This window comes from Simochromis diagramma, unplaced genomic scaffold, assembly GCF_900408965.1.
Source record: "Simochromis diagramma unplaced genomic scaffold, fSimDia1.1 OVJJ01000317.1, whole genome shotgun sequence".
NCBI lineage: Eukaryota > Metazoa > Chordata > Actinopteri > Cichliformes > Cichlidae > Simochromis > Simochromis diagramma.
In genome coordinates, this window is record NW_024386994.1 from 3,897,495 (window position 1) to 3,914,194 (window position 16,700).

Here is a 16,700-nt window from a genome sequence, read left to right on the forward strand (position 1 = left end):
TAGTTTACTGCTGCCTCCTACAGGCTGAGTTATGCATAGCAGCCGTCATCAGACAAGTTATAAATGTAAGTTTCTTCAGGAAATGTTCTTGACAGAAGCAGAGGAGATGCTGGCAAGCTGTCCATCTCTCTCATTCGCTTACTTCCAAACACACACACCAGCTTGTCCACACAATAAAATAAAAGACCTGATGGGTTTTTCTGTTTTTAAAGTCTCTGACTCCCCTCTCATAATGATTCTCTTGGTCTTCTCTTTCTGCAGGCAGTTGGCTTTTAGGCTCCCGGTGCTGAAGATAGACCTCCACATATTCTCAGTGTTGGAGTGAGGCCCTCTCTGAGCTGCAGTGGAGGGCTTCACAGATACAGCTAGTCTGGTAAGTACTTTTGTTTATGCAGCAAGGAATTTGATGGATCTGTCACAAATCTGCCACGAGAACTAAAAACTATGACGTTTTTTTTTTTTTATGAAAATTAAAACATATTGACGGGACCAGTTATTTGTAAAATCTGCATCATAAAGCACGGCAGCTTCGTCCAAAGATGTTTTTCTGTTTTCTCTCTATGAGCGTATCTGTGTGTTAATTGTGTGACTGTACAACTAAACATGCAGGCTGGATGCATCACCCAATAGAGCAGTTTGGCGGGCGAGGCACACGGGATTCCTTCCCTCTGGACGAACTCAACCGGGGGCCATGGCCTCCCGTGGGCGGCCGCGCCTGGCAGCCACCTGCCAGGTATGTAGTCATGACAACACAACACCATATTTTTTGCAAAACCTCTCTGGTTGCATTGATTCATCAGGTTAATCCTGCTGGTAGAGTTCAAGTTAAAGGCGATCAACAACTTTGTATCCCGTCTCTGCTCCTCATCAGGTGTTCACCTACGATGAACCAACACCAGCTACTTCCCCATCTACCTCCTGGACCTATGGGTGGATTAAACCATCACAGCAAATATTTCAGTAATGGGTAAGTAATGGAACAAAGACATGGGTGGCACAGCTACTTTTAAAATGCAATAGATTTAGAGAAAGCTACAAGAGGAGTTAAAATGTTGATGTCATTCAAATGTTTTTAATCCTTTGTGTGTTTTATACTCCAGGCCGATGCGAGGAAGCGAGAAGCTCGATCTCCCACAGCCAATGTTACCACCTCTGCAGAGGGAGCAGCAGAGACCTCCCCACCATCTTCATCCTCCACCTCATCACAGAGCGTGGGAAATTAGCCAGCTATATGATTCCCACCTTCCTCCTCGAGGACATCCGGTCATGCCCCTGCCCAATGACCTCTCGCTCCGTCTCCATAATGGAGGCTACGCGGGCAGCGGCGGACCTCCACCTAACCCCCATTTCCCCTCCAGGGGGCCAAACCAAATGCTGAAAGTGAGAACAGTGTTGCAGTGTTATTCTATGTCAGCCTTTTGCACTGAGCTTAAATAATTCTCTGCTGATGAACAATAAATCACTCTAAACACTTTCTTTTGTTGGTTTTCTGTCTGTTTTAGTTTGGGGGTCCTCAGGAGCAGAATGTTCCCCGGGGTCCACCTTTGCTGGGAGATGACATGTGGGCTCAGGTGCACCAGGTAGGAGCTCTCTTAATTGGTTTCATGTTTCATCATCGACAAAAACACCCAGCACTCCCTGTTCAGACCAATAAAACACCAATTCCACTCAAAGTCACTTTTGCCTCCCAGATTTTGCTCTGAATATTTTGATAAAGGGATTCTTTGGACTGACACTGTAATAGTCTTCATCTGCAGCAACTAAGATCTTTTTCTGTGCACAGCAGAGGCCATACCCAGGAAAGATGCAAGGAGGTCAGCTGAAGCGACCAGGCCCTCCACTGGGTGAACACTCTGTTATCCAACACACGCCTTCACCATCGCTGCATACGCCCTCACAGCCTGCAGCAGAGGAGTGTCCCAGCCCCAGCAAAAGGAAAAAGAGTTCAGATCAGGTATTGGACAGTCACAAATAATAAAATCAGCCTCAGTTCTTTTTTTCCCCCTCCTCAGATCTTTGAGTAGTAAAATATTGTAATGTGCTTTCCCCTGTGCAGGTATCTCACCCTGGGCTGCAACGTTTCTCTGGTGCTGGCCAATCTTTGCCACAGCAGCAGTCGTCTGCTCAGCACCACCCTCCAAAGCCCGCCTTCTGGAACCCCATTCACAAGGACAGCAGTGTTCCCTGGCAGCCACAAACCTCAGAGCGCAAGAACCCACAATCACAGTTCCAGGTCTGAGCAGGAACAAAATCTCTGCACTGTCTACTTTTTTTTTTTTTTTTTTAACCCATCTTGGTAAACTTGGTTTGGCCTGACCACTGCTTTATTTAAAGCAGTGGTCAGGCCCTTTGTATATTATTCTCATTGTCCTGTTTTTCTTTTTCTTCTTCTCTTGTTTTGTGGCTCAACAGGAAAACAACAAACAAGGTATGGGCAGCTACAACCAGAAGTCCTCTCCTGCATCTTTGGCCCCTTCCAACCTCTCTCCTTTACCCAACTCCCCTCCAGGAAGCTACAACCAGGGATGTGCTCCTAAGCTTCAGAAAGACAAGTTACAACCTCAGGCTGTAAACCATCGGTCCCCTCACTCCTCCTACCCTAGTCCCGGCTCCAAACCGGAGAGAGCTCCACCATGCCAAGCTAAAGAGACTCGTGGTTCTCAGATGCAGAGAGGCCCTTTTATTGGGGGCCAAGGTGGCAGCCAAGCTACCTCTCACACAGCATCAACTCCAACCAGGGGAGACAGAGATCATCACCGACATGCCCAGTCGTCACCAGCAAACATTTCTGCGACTGGCAGCAACAACAGCAGCAGCAGTGTGCCTTACAGCCACTTCCAGCCTCATCCAGGGCTGGTCCACCAGGGTCCTCCTCCTCCACCGCCTCAAGCCAGCAGCACCTCAGTACCTCAGCAACAGCAAAGCGGTCCACATGAGGCCTGGAGATATCAGAGCACGCCCAGCAATCACTCCCTGGTGAGTTCAAGTTATATGCTGCAAGAATGAGTTCCTTTAATAAAGGGCAGCACAACGCAGGCACTTCAGCTGTTAACACAGTTGTTTTTTGATCACTATTATATTAAGTGACTGAAAAATTCTTTGTCTTCAGGAGTCGGGCAGCTACAGGCCTCCAGGGCTGCTACCTCAGTGCCAGCAGAGCCACAATCAGGTCGTGGATAGTCGGCATCCAGGTTCCTCCCGGCATCAACATCACGTCAGCCCTCCCCTGCCACCTACTCGAACACCTGTCATCACAACCAACCCTCCTATGTCCCAGACCCCCTACTCTGTCAGCCGCCATAGCAACAGCAGCGGCTCTAATAGAGTTGCTATGGCTGCTTCCTCCGCAGTGGCCACATCTCCCCCTGCTGGCTGCTCTTTGAACAATGACAGTACTAGTAACCGCTGGCAAGGAGGAAGGGAGCCAGCCCCACAAACCCCTACCAGTGCCGTCACTAACTCCAAATCTCACAGGGATGTTCTGCAGCAGCCAGGCAATCATCGAGGCCCAGCTCCCACCGCAAACCAGTCTCACCAACACGGAGCTACCAAGTCCCAGCATATGAAGGGGAAGATGGCGTACTATGCTCAGGCTCAACTGGAAAAACCTCCATTTTCCTCCTCATCTTCTCTGTTCTCCTCAGGGCAAAACAGGGCAGGGGACAGTGTGATTACAAGCACAGTTTCAAGTCCGCTTTCCAACTCTCCAACTTACTGCCCAGTTTCTCACTCCACCGTCAGCTCTGCGCCTCAACCATCCAGCCCAGCCCTCCCCTCCAAACAGATGTTCTCTCATCCGCGAACTCCAACCTCTGTCCCTCAGTCCATTGAAGAGGCTCTCGACAAACTCGATGCTGAGCTAGAGGGACACATGCAAGCTGAGGAGAGGAGGAAGCTAGAGAGAGAGGAGCAAGAAAGAAAAAGAAGAGAAGAAGAGAGAGAAAAGAGGGAATGGGAAATGAGACAAAAACAGGAAGAGGAGAGGAAGAGGCTAGAGCTGGAAAAGAAGGAAGAGGAGAGGAAAAGAGAGCTGGAGAAGCAGGAGGAGGAGAACAGGAGAAGAGAACAAGAGAGGCAGGAGAGAAAGAAAGAAGAGGAGAGACGGAGAATAGAAGTGGAGCGACTGGAGAAAGAGAGGAAGAAGAGAGAGTGGGAGAAGCAAGAAGAGGAGAGGAAAAGGAGAGAATGGGAGAAGGAAAGGAAGAGGAGAGAGTGGGAGAAGCAAGAAGAGGAAAGGAAAAGGAGAGAGTGGGAGAAGAAAGAAGAGGAAAGGAAAAGGAGAGAGTGGGAGAAGCAAGAAGAGGAGAGGAAAAGGAGAGAATGGGAGAAGCAGCAGGAGGAGGAGAAAAGGAGGAGGGAAGCAGAAAGGCACGAGCAGGAGAGAAAGAAAAGACAGCTGGAATGGGAGGAGGAAGAAAAGAAAAAACAAAAAGAGCTAGTGAGGAAAGAGGAAGAGAAAAAAAGGATGGAGAGAAACAGAGACGACAAACTGTGCAGCGCAAAAGGAAAAGAGCAGGCTGCTATCGAAAATCTAGAAAGGCTACTCTGTGAAAACACCTCCACGGTGCCCCCACCTCCTCCCCTCTCTTCTGTCACTGCATCTCCTTCAGGTCCATCTCCACCCAGTGCTCAGGCTTCTCCTCCATACCCCTGGCTAAGCCGTGGTGGTGTGCTCCCCTGCCAATCAGGCCAGACACCCGCCGTTGCCGCTATTGCCGCTCATGTCGAAAGGCTGCGGCCTCCTCCTCTTACACCTCAGACAGACTATGCCAGAGAAAAGCAAAGGCAGAGGGAGATGTGGAGTAACAATGGCGGAATGACATTCAGTCCTTCTTCAACAAACAATACCTCAGGGATGAACCAGCCGGTGTACCCCAACAAGCCCCCGGCGATGCAAACTGCACCCAGCCAATCCAAAGACCCAGCCAGGGAGAGAGACAGCAGCCAACACTCTCTCCCCACGGTGGCACTAAGAGAGCCGCCGAAACTGTATCACGCCTTTTCTAGAGAAAACCTCCCACCTCTGTCCTCCACCTCCACCGGGGGAATCCTCAACAAGCAGCTGACCAGAGGTGGTTTGGAAATCGCTGACTCTGACAGCGCTCAGTTTGAGGAGGAGTCCTCTGAGTCCACGCTGCTTCCCGACGGTCTGGCTAACATTATGGCCATGCTGGACGAATCCATCAAAAAGGAAGAGGAGATGTATAACAGTGAAAAGAATGGGCCCACAGGTCTCATTGGCACCTTTTCTCCCAGTGCTGAGCCCAACAAGAACTATCTTTGCGCCCCAGACTTGGTTCCGGCGACCAAACATCAGCCCAGTCATGAAGACCGATCCAACGCCAGTCCTCCTGTGCTCAGCCGCCAAGGCTCTCTGGCATCACCTTGCAGCCGAACATCTTCTCTCAACGAGGACGACGAGGACTATCTTAAACCTTCTCCAAATAATCCTAAACAGCCCGTGCACATGCCAGTGGGAATAGGGAACACCAATTACCGTCACAGTGACTTGGCTAAACTTTATGGTCTCCCTGAACAGATTAAAAGTGACGCTGATGAGGACGAAGATGAAGAGGATTCCGAGGCCCCATCTTGTTCTCCGCCACCCCAAAGACCCCACCTTCATCAGACGGGTGTTAATAGCATGTTCAAGTCTCTAGCAACTGTCCTAGAGAGCCAGAAGTATGCCTACCGTGGCGGGCCTTTTGGGAGACCTCCTCCATCAGCTCTGGTTGGGGTCAAGTATTCCTCTTCGCTGTCACTGGGCCCGGATATCTGCTGCCAGCAGCAAAGCAGTTCTCCCACATCAGACTCAACAAACCCACCATTCAGTCCTGCTCTCCCACCCATGAAGTCCTCTCCTCGTTCTCTACTGGAAGATAAGAAGCTGAAATTAGAGGACTCGGATGTCTGGACAGATGAAGGGGACTCAGAGGAAAGCTTCACCTTTATTAAAAAGAAAAGCATTCCTACGATAAAGCCTATCAGGGTGATGAAGGAGGAGCAAGAGTTGACAACCATCTCTGAATCTTCTTTGGCAGAGTTGGGCAAGAGCTGTGAGGTCATGCTTAGCCGACAGTCACTCCATTACAAGAGCTCCTACAAAAAACATGACAGCCAAGGTCAAATGGGGAACAGACACAAACCCGAGAAAGTAAGGGAACACAGAGAGAAAGGCAGAAGCAGAGACAGACAGAGGGACAAAGAAAAGAAGAGAAAGCACGGCCATAGCAGCAGCAGAAAGCATGAAGATAGAAAAGAAAAGAAAAAGCATAGAGACAAGAAAGATTCTTCTTCATCCACCCATTCCAGTTCCAGCCACAAGCGGCACAAAGATGGCAAGAGCCATAAAGAGAAAGATCGCAGAATCCTAAGTGATCTCAATCTCCAGAGAAGGGAGGGCTCAGAGAAAACCTTTGGTCTCTATGAAACTGAAAAAAGGAAATGCAAGGAAGCATCCAGTACCAGCTCCACAAGCGAAGGCGAGCGTAGAGAATGGACGGGAGAAAGATCTTCTGAGCACAAAAAAGGCGAATCTGGGTCTTCGTTAGGTTCTACGGATTTAATGAAATTGAAGGCGTTGTCAGATGGACCACCAAAAGAGCTCAAGATTCGGCTGATCAAAGTGGAGAGCGGCGACAGGGAGACGTTCATTGCCTCAGAGGTGGAGGAAAAAAGGATTCCGCTGAAGGACATCAGCATCAAGAACACTGCAAGTGAGATTATCCGATCCTGCAAGTAAGTGCAAATTAAAAATTGATTTCATGTAATGTCTCACAAGTATTCAAATAAAGCTAAATTAACACGTAACCGTTTTGGAATGAACTGTTAGAGAAACGATTGGTGCCTTCATGTTAGCATCTGTCAACCTTTGCCTTTTTTTCCTGTTGTAGGGCAGCCAGACTCAAAGGGAAGTTTAAAGAATCCTACTTACTGCCAGCCTTCTCTGTGAAGCCCATCATAAGCAAAGAGGAACCAATTCCCAGGGAGAAACTCAACCCTCCTACACCCAGCATCTATGTACGTCACTATGTTTCTAACACAAACCTATTGAACACAAATTCTGTGGTGGCCAAAGACTTCACATGGGTTTTCCCAACATACAAAACAGCAACAGGAAACTCAGGAATTTCAGTGTTTTATCACTTAAATATAAATTGTTTAAAACAACACGAAGAGATCTATAGACAACACACCAACAATACTCACGCTACTGAGCGATACCTGTGATTTAATTAATGCATAAAAAGAGATTTTGTAACGCGGTAATGTTCTTCTTTGCAGTTGGAAAGCAAGAGGGACGCCTTCTCCCCCGTCCTCCTGCAGTTCTGTACTGACGCCAAGAATCCTGTTACTGTCATCCGAGGACTAGCTGGATCTTTGCGACTCAGTAAGTTTACAGTGGCTTATGTGTAAACAAATATAATGAAACAACGTGCAAGTAGACTCTCCCAAATTTTATGAAGAAGAGAAACAGGATTTGGAAAACTTGTACCTAATTTTCCCATGACCTTTTCAGACCTGGGGCTCTTTTCAACAAAATCCCTGGTGGAAGCCAATGCAGATCAGATGGTGGAGGTGAGGACTCAAGTGCAGCAACCTGCCGACGAGAACTGGGACCCTAGTGGCACGGGCCAGACGTGGCCCTGCGAGAGCAGCCGCTCCCACACCACCATCGCCAAGTACGCCCAGTACCAGGCCTCCAGCTTCCAGGAGTCTCTCCAGGTATTTTTTGATCCAGTGCTATTTACAGAAATTAAGATTGTTAGCTTTATATAGTAATCCTAAAGATTCAAATAGGTGGTGGAGCAAAAAATAAGTCCATGTCAGTGTGGATACATGTTTTCTCTGTGACCATAACCAATATATGCTAATTACAGCCCTCGATATAATTGAATGTAGGCATAAAATATAACATTAATAAAGCAGTGGCTTTAGCCAGGCCCAGTTCAAACTTCAGTTCCAATAACTGTGGAAGCATCTAAAAGAGATGCAACAGTGTTGAAACTAATTCTTTCATTTTGAGCTGAAGTTGAAGGAGCTCATATTCTTTCTTTTTTTCCTGAACTGTTAAGAGCAGGTTTGAAACAACAGCTTGGAATATGATCCCAGAAAGGTTTAACAATGCAGCAAGAGTTAACTTGTCTGTCTTTTCAGGAGGAGAAAGGCAGTGATGAAGAGGAGGATGAAGACGATGAGAAGAAGCCACCCAGCAGTTCTGAGACTCCCAACAAAGACGGCTCTAAAGAAACTTGCAAGTAAGTGTACTTTTCTATAAAACACCCAGCTTTTTTGGAGGCGCATCAGGGTTTTGTCATTTGTACTAAAGCTTCAATATCTTCTTCAGTGGTGAGCAGAAACCAGTTGGGAAAATCATTAAATTTGGCACCAACATTGATCTCTCTGATCCCAAGAGGTGAGTAGCCTAAAACAACTCTTTGTGTCTTTGTGCAGCTAATAATTGCACATTACCTAAGAGGACGGCATTACAATCTTTTGTCTCTCTGCTCAGGTGGAAGCCTCAGCTTCAGGAGCTGCAGAAGCTTCCAGCATTTATGCGCGTGTCATCCAGCGGAAACATGCTGACCCATGTCGGACACACCATCTTAGGCATGAACAGCGTCCAGCTCTACATGAAGGTCCCAGGGAGCCGAACACCAGGTAAAGGAAACTATAGGCAACACAGCTTACTATCTAAATGAAGGTGTGATGGAGCTTCAATCACTATTAGCAAAAACATACAATGTTGTGTGTGCTTATTTGACAGGTCACCAGGAGAACAACAACTTTTGTTCAGTGAACATCAACATTGGCCCTGGAGACTGCGAGTGGTTCTGTGTCCATGACAACTACTGGCAGGCCATCAGTGACTTCTGTGAGAAGTGAGTAGCTGCAGAGTAACAGTGGATGTGCAGGAGTGTTGTGGTGAGGCTGGTTTACAGTTGGACACCTTCTACATGTCTGCCTTTAATGTTCTCAGGCACGGAGTGGACTACCTGACAGGGTCCTGGTGGCCAGTACTGGAGGACCTCTACAACGCCAACATCCCAGTCTACCGCTTCATCCAGCGGCCTGGAGACTTGGTGTGGATAAATGCTGGTACTGTTCACTGGGTTCAGGCTGTGGGCTGGTGCAACAATATTGCCTGGAATGTTGGACCCTTGAATGGTAAGAAGGGCACCATCTAGTGGCCAAATGCATATTCATTCAACTTTTTTTTTTTTTTAAGGTAGCATTTCTTGTATTTTTCAATATTGTTTCATGTATATTTACAGGCTACCAGTATCAGCTGGCGCTCGAGAGGTTTGAGTGGAACGAAGTGAAGAAGGTGAAGTCCATTGTCCCCATGATTCATGTGTCCTGGAATGTGGCCCGCACTCTGAAGATCAGTGAGCCAGACACCTACAAGATGATCAAGTGAGTACAGCTGGTTTTTATCAGTTTAGGCACTTGGTAGGTAAATCCACAGCAGCACCAACTAAAAATCTGTTTTAGCGAAAGCAGAAAATATTGCAATGATTTTTAAAGTGGCAATCCACAGAAAAACTACCCGTGGATATTGATATTGATCGCAAATGTGGGTCTCTGCCTTCCTGTCAGACACTGCCTGATGCAGTCCATGAAGCACATCCAGATCCTGCGTGACCAGCTGGTGGCTGAAGGCAAAAAGATTTCCTATCAGAGTCGAGTCAAAGACGAGCCTGCCTACTACTGCAACGAGTGCGATGTGAGTAACCGTCGGCCACCAAATAAAGTTCTCTTTTCTGCTTACACAAACTTAAACAGACTTTCGTTGCTTTGTGGCTTCGGTAGTTATCTTCATCTTCATCATCTACAGACCTTTTTTAGGGGTGTTAGAGCGAGTTTGTTAGGGCACATAGAACGGCGACTGAGTCTTTATTGAGCCTTATCTTTACCAGTAAGCTTACAAGCTAGGAAAAATGAGACTTTTTAGTATCATCAAACTCTGAAGCTGTAGATTTGAAAGATGGCTCCTGAAGTTTCTACCAGACGACTGATCAACTCATCAAAGTTTGACCCCTCTGCTGTTCTTTCCTGTCGCAGGTGGAGGTGTTCAATTTGTTGTTTGTGACGAGTGAGAACAACAGCAGGAAGTCGTACGTGGTTCACTGCGAGGACTGCGCACGCCACCGCAACCCGAGCCTGACCAACGTAGTTGTGCTGGAGCAGTACCGCATAGAGGAGCTCATGAACGTATACGATTCCTTCACCCTGGTGAGACTTGACTTTTTAGTGCGTAATCGCAGTTCTTTCATGAACTAACTCGATCAAAGACTTTGACTTTTTAAATTTGTCCGTAATAGATCTATTTTTAATCTTTGTTTCTACGTCTCGTCTTTCCAGGCCTCCTCCTCCCGATGACAGAGCTCCCCACGTACATCTCCTCAGCCATAAACCAAAACTCCTGCGAGGCAGGACAAAGACAGTTTCACTTTGGTTTTCAACTCACCCATTCATTATTGTTTAGCATGATTCTTGCGACTACTGCTACTACTTGCCGAATAGCCAGTTGAATACGTTTACTCCTTACTTGTTTACAAAGAGAAAAAAAAACCAAGCCGCCAATAAGATACCAGTTTACTCTCAGATGGTGCTTTCAACGAGAACCCCTGGACTCTGTGGTGGTTAACGGGGGCAGTTGGTGCTGTCATTGAACAAACTGTGGAGGGTAGCTGATGGTTTCAACGGCGTGTTTCTGTCAGTACCGGAAAGAACTCTTCTCTTCTCTTGAATATTGAAATTTGTACATGCTGTTTTGAAATTTCTCGTGGGGTGCTGTCTTTTTAAAAAATAATTTATTGTTGTTTTGTTTTTTTTCTAAACTAGATCCGCCTAGATATATACCACATTGGCCTTGTATTTAGAAAAGAGAAAATGGAAAAATACTAATAGAGTTATGAACATTTTTCTAAAAGCATTAAGAATTTAAAAATTGTTTGGAATGCTTCAAAAGATACGGGTTATAGCAACTTTGGTTGTTTTTTGCGGGGGGTTGGGGGAGGGGCTCTTGTGTTGTTTTTTTTTAAACTTTACTTTTTTAAAAAGTTTGAATGTGTTGTAAATTTTGTTTCTATGAGTTCTAGCTTTTGTTTTCTCTGGAGATTAATATTCAGTTGTCACAGGTTGTCAGGTCTTGTTCATTTCTTCACTCTGTGTATGACCTCTCTCTTTAAAAAAAAAAGAAAAAGTCATTGTCCTCTGGTGTGTGTTTTGTTTGTTCCAATATGCAGACTTCGTATTTCCTGAACTTTTTTTTTTTTTTTGGCATTGTACATTTAATTTAAAATGTTTCCTCTATTTATTGGATATTGGCGTTCTCCCTTTTCTGATAGGGTTGTACAATTTTGCTATGTTTTATTCCCTTTGTTTTATGGTGACTGTTTGCTCTGTAAGAACTAAAACATGGAGGCTGTGTCCGACGGAGTGGAGGCTACTGTTTCTCTGGTGCTCGCCTCTCGCCTCCTGTCTTTTCTCTCATGATATATATTAAATTATATCTTTATCTTTAATATAACACCACCTTTCCTGTAGACAATAGGCACACTGCTCACGTAGAGAAGATGACTAATGGAATGCTGTGTTTGTACGCTTATTAAAAAAGGAACAGAATGACTTTTTTTCCAAAGTGTTTTTGAGAAATGGTAATTTTTTTTAATATGTAGGGAGCTTTTAGATGAGATTTTAATGATTTTATGATATCTGTTGAATATGCTAACGGGATAGATGGTGCTAAATGTTCTCTCTGAACAATTTTTCTTTTTTTTTGTCTTCTTAAAATGAGAATTCTATTTTTCCTGTTGCAATATTATCTTACACTTTCCTTCTCTTTGTGGTCATTCGTTTATAACTGCACTGTTTAGAGAATCCACACAGACATACTTGCAGACATACACACCAAACTGAGCCAGACATGTCTTAAACACTTGTGAATTTGTGACATTACTATGACTATTAATAAACGCTTTTTGATAAATTCAGACTGAGCACAATTTGTCTGAATTTGTTCACCTGTCATCTGACACCGGCGTCTTTCCTACACGCTCGGGACGCATTTTATAAAACTTGATGTAGAAGTGGAGAATGGTCAAAGGATGAACCCACTCATTTAGGTTCAGATGTGCTTTCTGCAATCCAAAATTAATCCATATACAATCAGTATAAATGATAAGTTGCTTTGACAGCGTTAAGAGTTGGTCCAAAGCAGACGAGATGTTCAACTGCTCCTGTCTAATACACTTTTCCAAAAAATTGAAAGAAACAATTTTTAATTAAACTTTTGGGATATTGATCTGGTGAGTTAAGCAGCAGTCAGTTAATGAGGTTGTTAATCAGTTTCAGCTGCTTTGCTGTTGAGATGAAATTAACCTCAGCTCCACTAGAGGGGCGACAATGACACAACCCTCATTTGGCTAGTGTCAGTGTCACCACTGGTCGCATGAGGTGATATCTGGACCCTACAGAGGTTGCACAGGTTCAATGCATCCAGGATGGTACATCAATACGTGCCATTACAAGAAAGTTTGCTGTGTCTCACAGCACCATCTAAAGAGCATGGAGGAGACTCCAGGAGGCAGGTAGTTACTCTAGCAGAGCTGGACGGGGCTATAGAAGGTCTTTAACGCATCAGCAGAACTGGTATCTGCTCCTTTGTGCAAGGAGGAACAGGATGAGCACTGCAAAGAAGTACATAATAACGCCAACAGGCCACTGGTGTAAATGTCTATGAACAAACAATCAAAAACAGACTTCATGAGAGTGGCCTGAGGCTCTGACAAATATGTAAGACTGCTTTCTTCCGTTTGTGCAACATCTCTAAAATTAGAAATATCCTGTCTCAGAGTGTTGCTGAAAAACAAGTTCATGCATTTATTACTTCCAGGCTGGACTACTGTAATTCATTATTATCAGGATGTCCTAAAAACTCCCTGAAAAGCCTTCAGTTAATCCAAAATGCTGCAGCAAGAGTCCTGACAGGGACTAGAAAGAGAGAGCATATTTCTCCTGTTTTGGCTTCCCTTCATTGGCTTCCTGTTAAATCCAGAAGTGAATTCAAAATCCTGCTCCTCACATACAAGGTCTTAAATAATCAGGCCCCATCTTATCTTAATGACCTTGTAGTACCATATCACCCTATTAGAGCGCTTCGCTCTTGCTCTGCAGGCCTACTTGTTGTTCCTAGAGTATTTAAAAGTAGAATGGGAGGCAGAGCCTTCAGTTTTCAGGCCCCTCTTCTGTGGAACCAGCTTCCAGTTTGGATTCAGGAGACAGACACTATCTCTACTTTTAAGATTAGGCTTAAAACTTTCCTTTTTGATAAAGCATATAGTTAGGGTGACCAGGTGACCCTGAATCCTCCCTTAGTTATGCTGCAATAGGTGTAGGCTGCCGGGGGATTCCCATGATGCATTGAGTTTTTCCTTTCCAGTCACCTTTCTCACTCACTATGTGTTAATAGACCTCTCTGCATTGAATCATATCTGTTATTAACCTCTGTCTCTCTTCCACAGCATCTCTTCTATCCTGTCTTCCTTCTCTCACCCCAACCGGTCGCAGCAGGTGGCCCCGCCCCTCCCTGAGCCTGGTTCTGCCGGAGGTTTCTTCCTGTTTTTTTTTTTTTTCTTATTATGATTATATTGTTATGGCTTATTCTTTGTACCTGTGGTGTTAGTTTGTGCTTTGGGACCTCTTAAAAGACTTATTGGTGAGGTTGATTGGCCTCGATAATACCAATCACACGGGTGTCACTCAGAAACCGGGGACACTTCGGTGATTGCATATATTTTTAGTTTCACCTAAGCAGCAAAGGCGGGAAGGTGGATGTTTTGAATGAACTGACGCCACGGGGCTCAGCAGAGGACGTCAGCAACAGGGGTACTACCAGCTGAGAGAAGTACACACACACAGGCACCACTGAGACGAGCACAGCACAGCAAATCACAGACCTGCAGCTAACATGCTGGGCCAGCCAGGACAGGTTTCTTCCTGTTAAAAGGGAGTTTTTCCTTCCCACTGTCGCCAAAGTGCTTGCTCATAGGGGGTCATATGATTGTTGGGTTTTTCACTGTATCTATTATTGTACGATCTACTGTACAATATAAAGCGCCTTGAGGCGACTGTTGTTGTGATTTGGCGCTATATAAATAAAATTGAATTGAATTAGTGGGGCCCGTGCTCACTGTCACATATTCCAGAGAATACCAGAATTGGCAGGTCCACCACTGGAGCTCTGTGTATTTCAGAGATGAGAGCATTTTTACCATGAGCACATGTGACAGACGTGAAAGGGTCTGGAGAACCCGTGGGAAACATTATGCTGCCTGTAACATCGTTCAGCATGACCAGTTGTGTGGTGGGTGAGTGATGATCTGGAGAGGCATGTCACAGACCTTTACAGGCTGGGCAACGGGGGCAACAGCTCCCTGACTGCCATTAGGTATCAGGATGAAATCCTTGGAGAGATTGGTCAGACCCTATGCTGGTGCAGTGGGTCCTGGGTTCCTCCTGGTGCACGACAATATCTGGGCTCATGTGACAAGAGCATGCAGACAGTTCCTGGAGGATCCATTACATTCAAACTACTGAGTATTATTTTGAGTTGCTGTGATGAAATTTCTGCAAAATGAACTGACCTGACAGAGATTGTTGGGTGTCTTTAAATTCAGCCTTCTGTCGCTTGATCATTTACATTTCAGTTCAATTCAATGCAAGTCAGTTTTATTTATACAGCACCAAGTCACAACAACAGTCGCCTCAAGGCGCTTTATATTGTAAGGTAGACCCTACAATAACACATACATTGACAAAAAAAATCATATCACCCCCTATGAGCAAGCACTCTGGCAACAGTGGGAAGGAAAAACTCCCTTTTAACAGGAAGAAACCTCCGGCAGAACCAGGCTCAGGGAGGGGCGGGGCCATCTGCTGCGATGGTTGGGGTGAGAGAAGGAAGACAGGAAAAAAGACATGAGAAGCCATTTCCATCAAACTGTGATATCACTGTCGCCAACTCAGAAGGTCCTATGTTTGGTTCCTGCTTTCCGAAACCTGACACCTAACTCATTATTCGGTCCATATCAGAACAGATATTCAGCATGATTCTTTTTACCCCACTGAGATCTCAATTGTTTTCCAAGTCTTCCTTTAATTGTTTTTGAACTGCAATTTATTTATTTATTTATTCCACTCTAAGCACCACTTGTTGTTAATTCTTATAATAATCGAGTGCTCGAATGCAAATGTTTCTCAATAATACCACTGAAGGAAGCTGCACAGTGAAGTTAAATCAGCACAAACTTGGGAATGTGTTGGTGATGCATTAAAGTATTTCTTATAGATCCTAGTTAGTCGGTTCTACACTGCTGGACCTGCAGCTAACACAGTTTGGAAAATTGGGCCACTGTCATGATACTCATCATGTATCGCCAGGCTTTTAGGTTTGCTACTTTGTATCAACACTGGTCAAAAAATCCACTGAAACATATTTATTACCTCAAAATAAAAAAAATGTAAATATATATTACCTTTTCTATATTTGATTTGAAACACAGAGCTCTCTGTGACACAATTTGCCGAAAAATCAATCGCCACATAAATCCTGCCAAAGCCTTCATTAATGTGAGCGCACACATGGAGGAGCAAGACACACTTTTTTGTGTTAGCTGTGTCCAGCTTGTTTCAAAGTATTCATTAGCTGCACCTCTGAATACAATAGCTTGAACCTCTCTGATGATCCGTCTGCGCTAACCATCTTCTTGCGCCTCTCTTCTTATTTATAGCGCACATTCAGCCACCTCACCGCTCTAAAATATGTCACAACCCTCCTTCAAACCATTTAAAAACAGTCATATCCTTTGGCTGTGACATATGTTTGGCGCAGCTTTGTTATTCACGTCCTCACCTCGGGCTTGCTATTGTTAGACAAGCGTGTGAAAAAATACGGCTAGAGTAATCTAAAAGTTTCCAGTTGGACATCAGAACCCAGGATAAACTAAGGAAGGAGATTGCACAAGCAGAAAAACCTAAGAGATAGCAGAGCAGGAAACAGCACAAAGCAATAACAGACCTGCCAGGCTTTCCTCACAGATTATACGACAACAAGTCACACAGAGAACGTTAAAGTTTGCTTTAGATTGCTCTTTGTTTACACCACCACAGCCACCAATGAGCACTAGTGCCAAAAGGTAGTATATCAATGCTTCAAGTAACTTCTAGTCAGACAAGTCCTGGTAAGACGCATAAGCTACGTGGTTTATAAGAATCTATCTGTTCAGATGGTGATTTATTCTGGTCAAAGTCACACCTCAGGTTTAGTGTGATGAGCAGCAGTAGCAGCAGTCCGATAATAAACAGATGTAAGATGTTGCAAGAAACATGAAGAATGGGAGATTACACTGATAGAAAGCAGTGAGGTAAGACGGCAACATCCCAAGAGACCCACAAAGGCTGTAATCAGTGAAATGATAAAAGATCAGAGCATAAGCAAAATAATTAGTCCTGTCTGATCCTGATTTTCCAGCCCTTTTCCTCTGCTTTGAGCTTGCACTGTTTATTTACTTAAAGCCCTTCTTTGGCCTCTTTATTATCCCCAGTTACCCAATAAATCTGAAGACATCAATGGGACAGCTATACGTGGTATGTAGAACTAGAGGTGACCTTTCTGCTTAATGTAGCATAAACGT

At 45.0% G+C, this 16,700-nt stretch overlaps 2 protein-coding genes across 2 annotated transcripts in view; one reads left to right on the top strand and one right to left on the bottom strand.

Moving 5' to 3' along the window:
• Positions 1–12,001, top strand: part of kdm6ba (lysine (K)-specific demethylase 6B, a) — a 103,551-nt gene extending 91,550 nt beyond the window's left edge. The window contains exons 7-28 of the mRNA XM_040040692.1: positions 262–373; positions 610–733; positions 872–967; positions 1,101–1,380; positions 1,503–1,580; positions 1,784–1,954; positions 2,057–2,233; positions 2,413–2,976; positions 3,110–4,212; positions 4,282–6,738; positions 6,894–7,020; positions 7,285–7,390; positions 7,520–7,725; positions 8,158–8,258; positions 8,348–8,416; positions 8,513–8,661; positions 8,768–8,882; positions 8,981–9,168; positions 9,276–9,417; positions 9,601–9,727; positions 10,066–10,236; positions 10,366–12,001. Coding sequence (XP_039896626.1) covers positions 615–733; positions 872–967; positions 1,101–1,380; positions 1,503–1,580; positions 1,784–1,954; positions 2,057–2,233; positions 2,413–2,976; positions 3,110–4,212; positions 4,282–6,738; positions 6,894–7,020; positions 7,285–7,390; positions 7,520–7,725; positions 8,158–8,258; positions 8,348–8,416; positions 8,513–8,661; positions 8,768–8,882; positions 8,981–9,168; positions 9,276–9,417; positions 9,601–9,727; positions 10,066–10,236; positions 10,366–10,383 — 6,564 coding nt within the window. The 5' untranslated portion in view covers positions 262–373; positions 610–614 and the 3' untranslated portion in view covers positions 10,384–12,001. The remainder of the gene's footprint in view (positions 1–261; positions 374–609; positions 734–871; positions 968–1,100; positions 1,381–1,502; positions 1,581–1,783; positions 1,955–2,056; positions 2,234–2,412; positions 2,977–3,109; positions 4,213–4,281; positions 6,739–6,893; positions 7,021–7,284; positions 7,391–7,519; positions 7,726–8,157; positions 8,259–8,347; positions 8,417–8,512; positions 8,662–8,767; positions 8,883–8,980; positions 9,169–9,275; positions 9,418–9,600; positions 9,728–10,065; positions 10,237–10,365) is intronic.
• The window catches only part of LOC120739024 (tenascin-X-like), an 877,833-nt gene that overhangs the window by 767,683 nt on the left and 93,450 nt on the right, over positions 1–16,700 (bottom strand). The window lies entirely within an intron of this gene.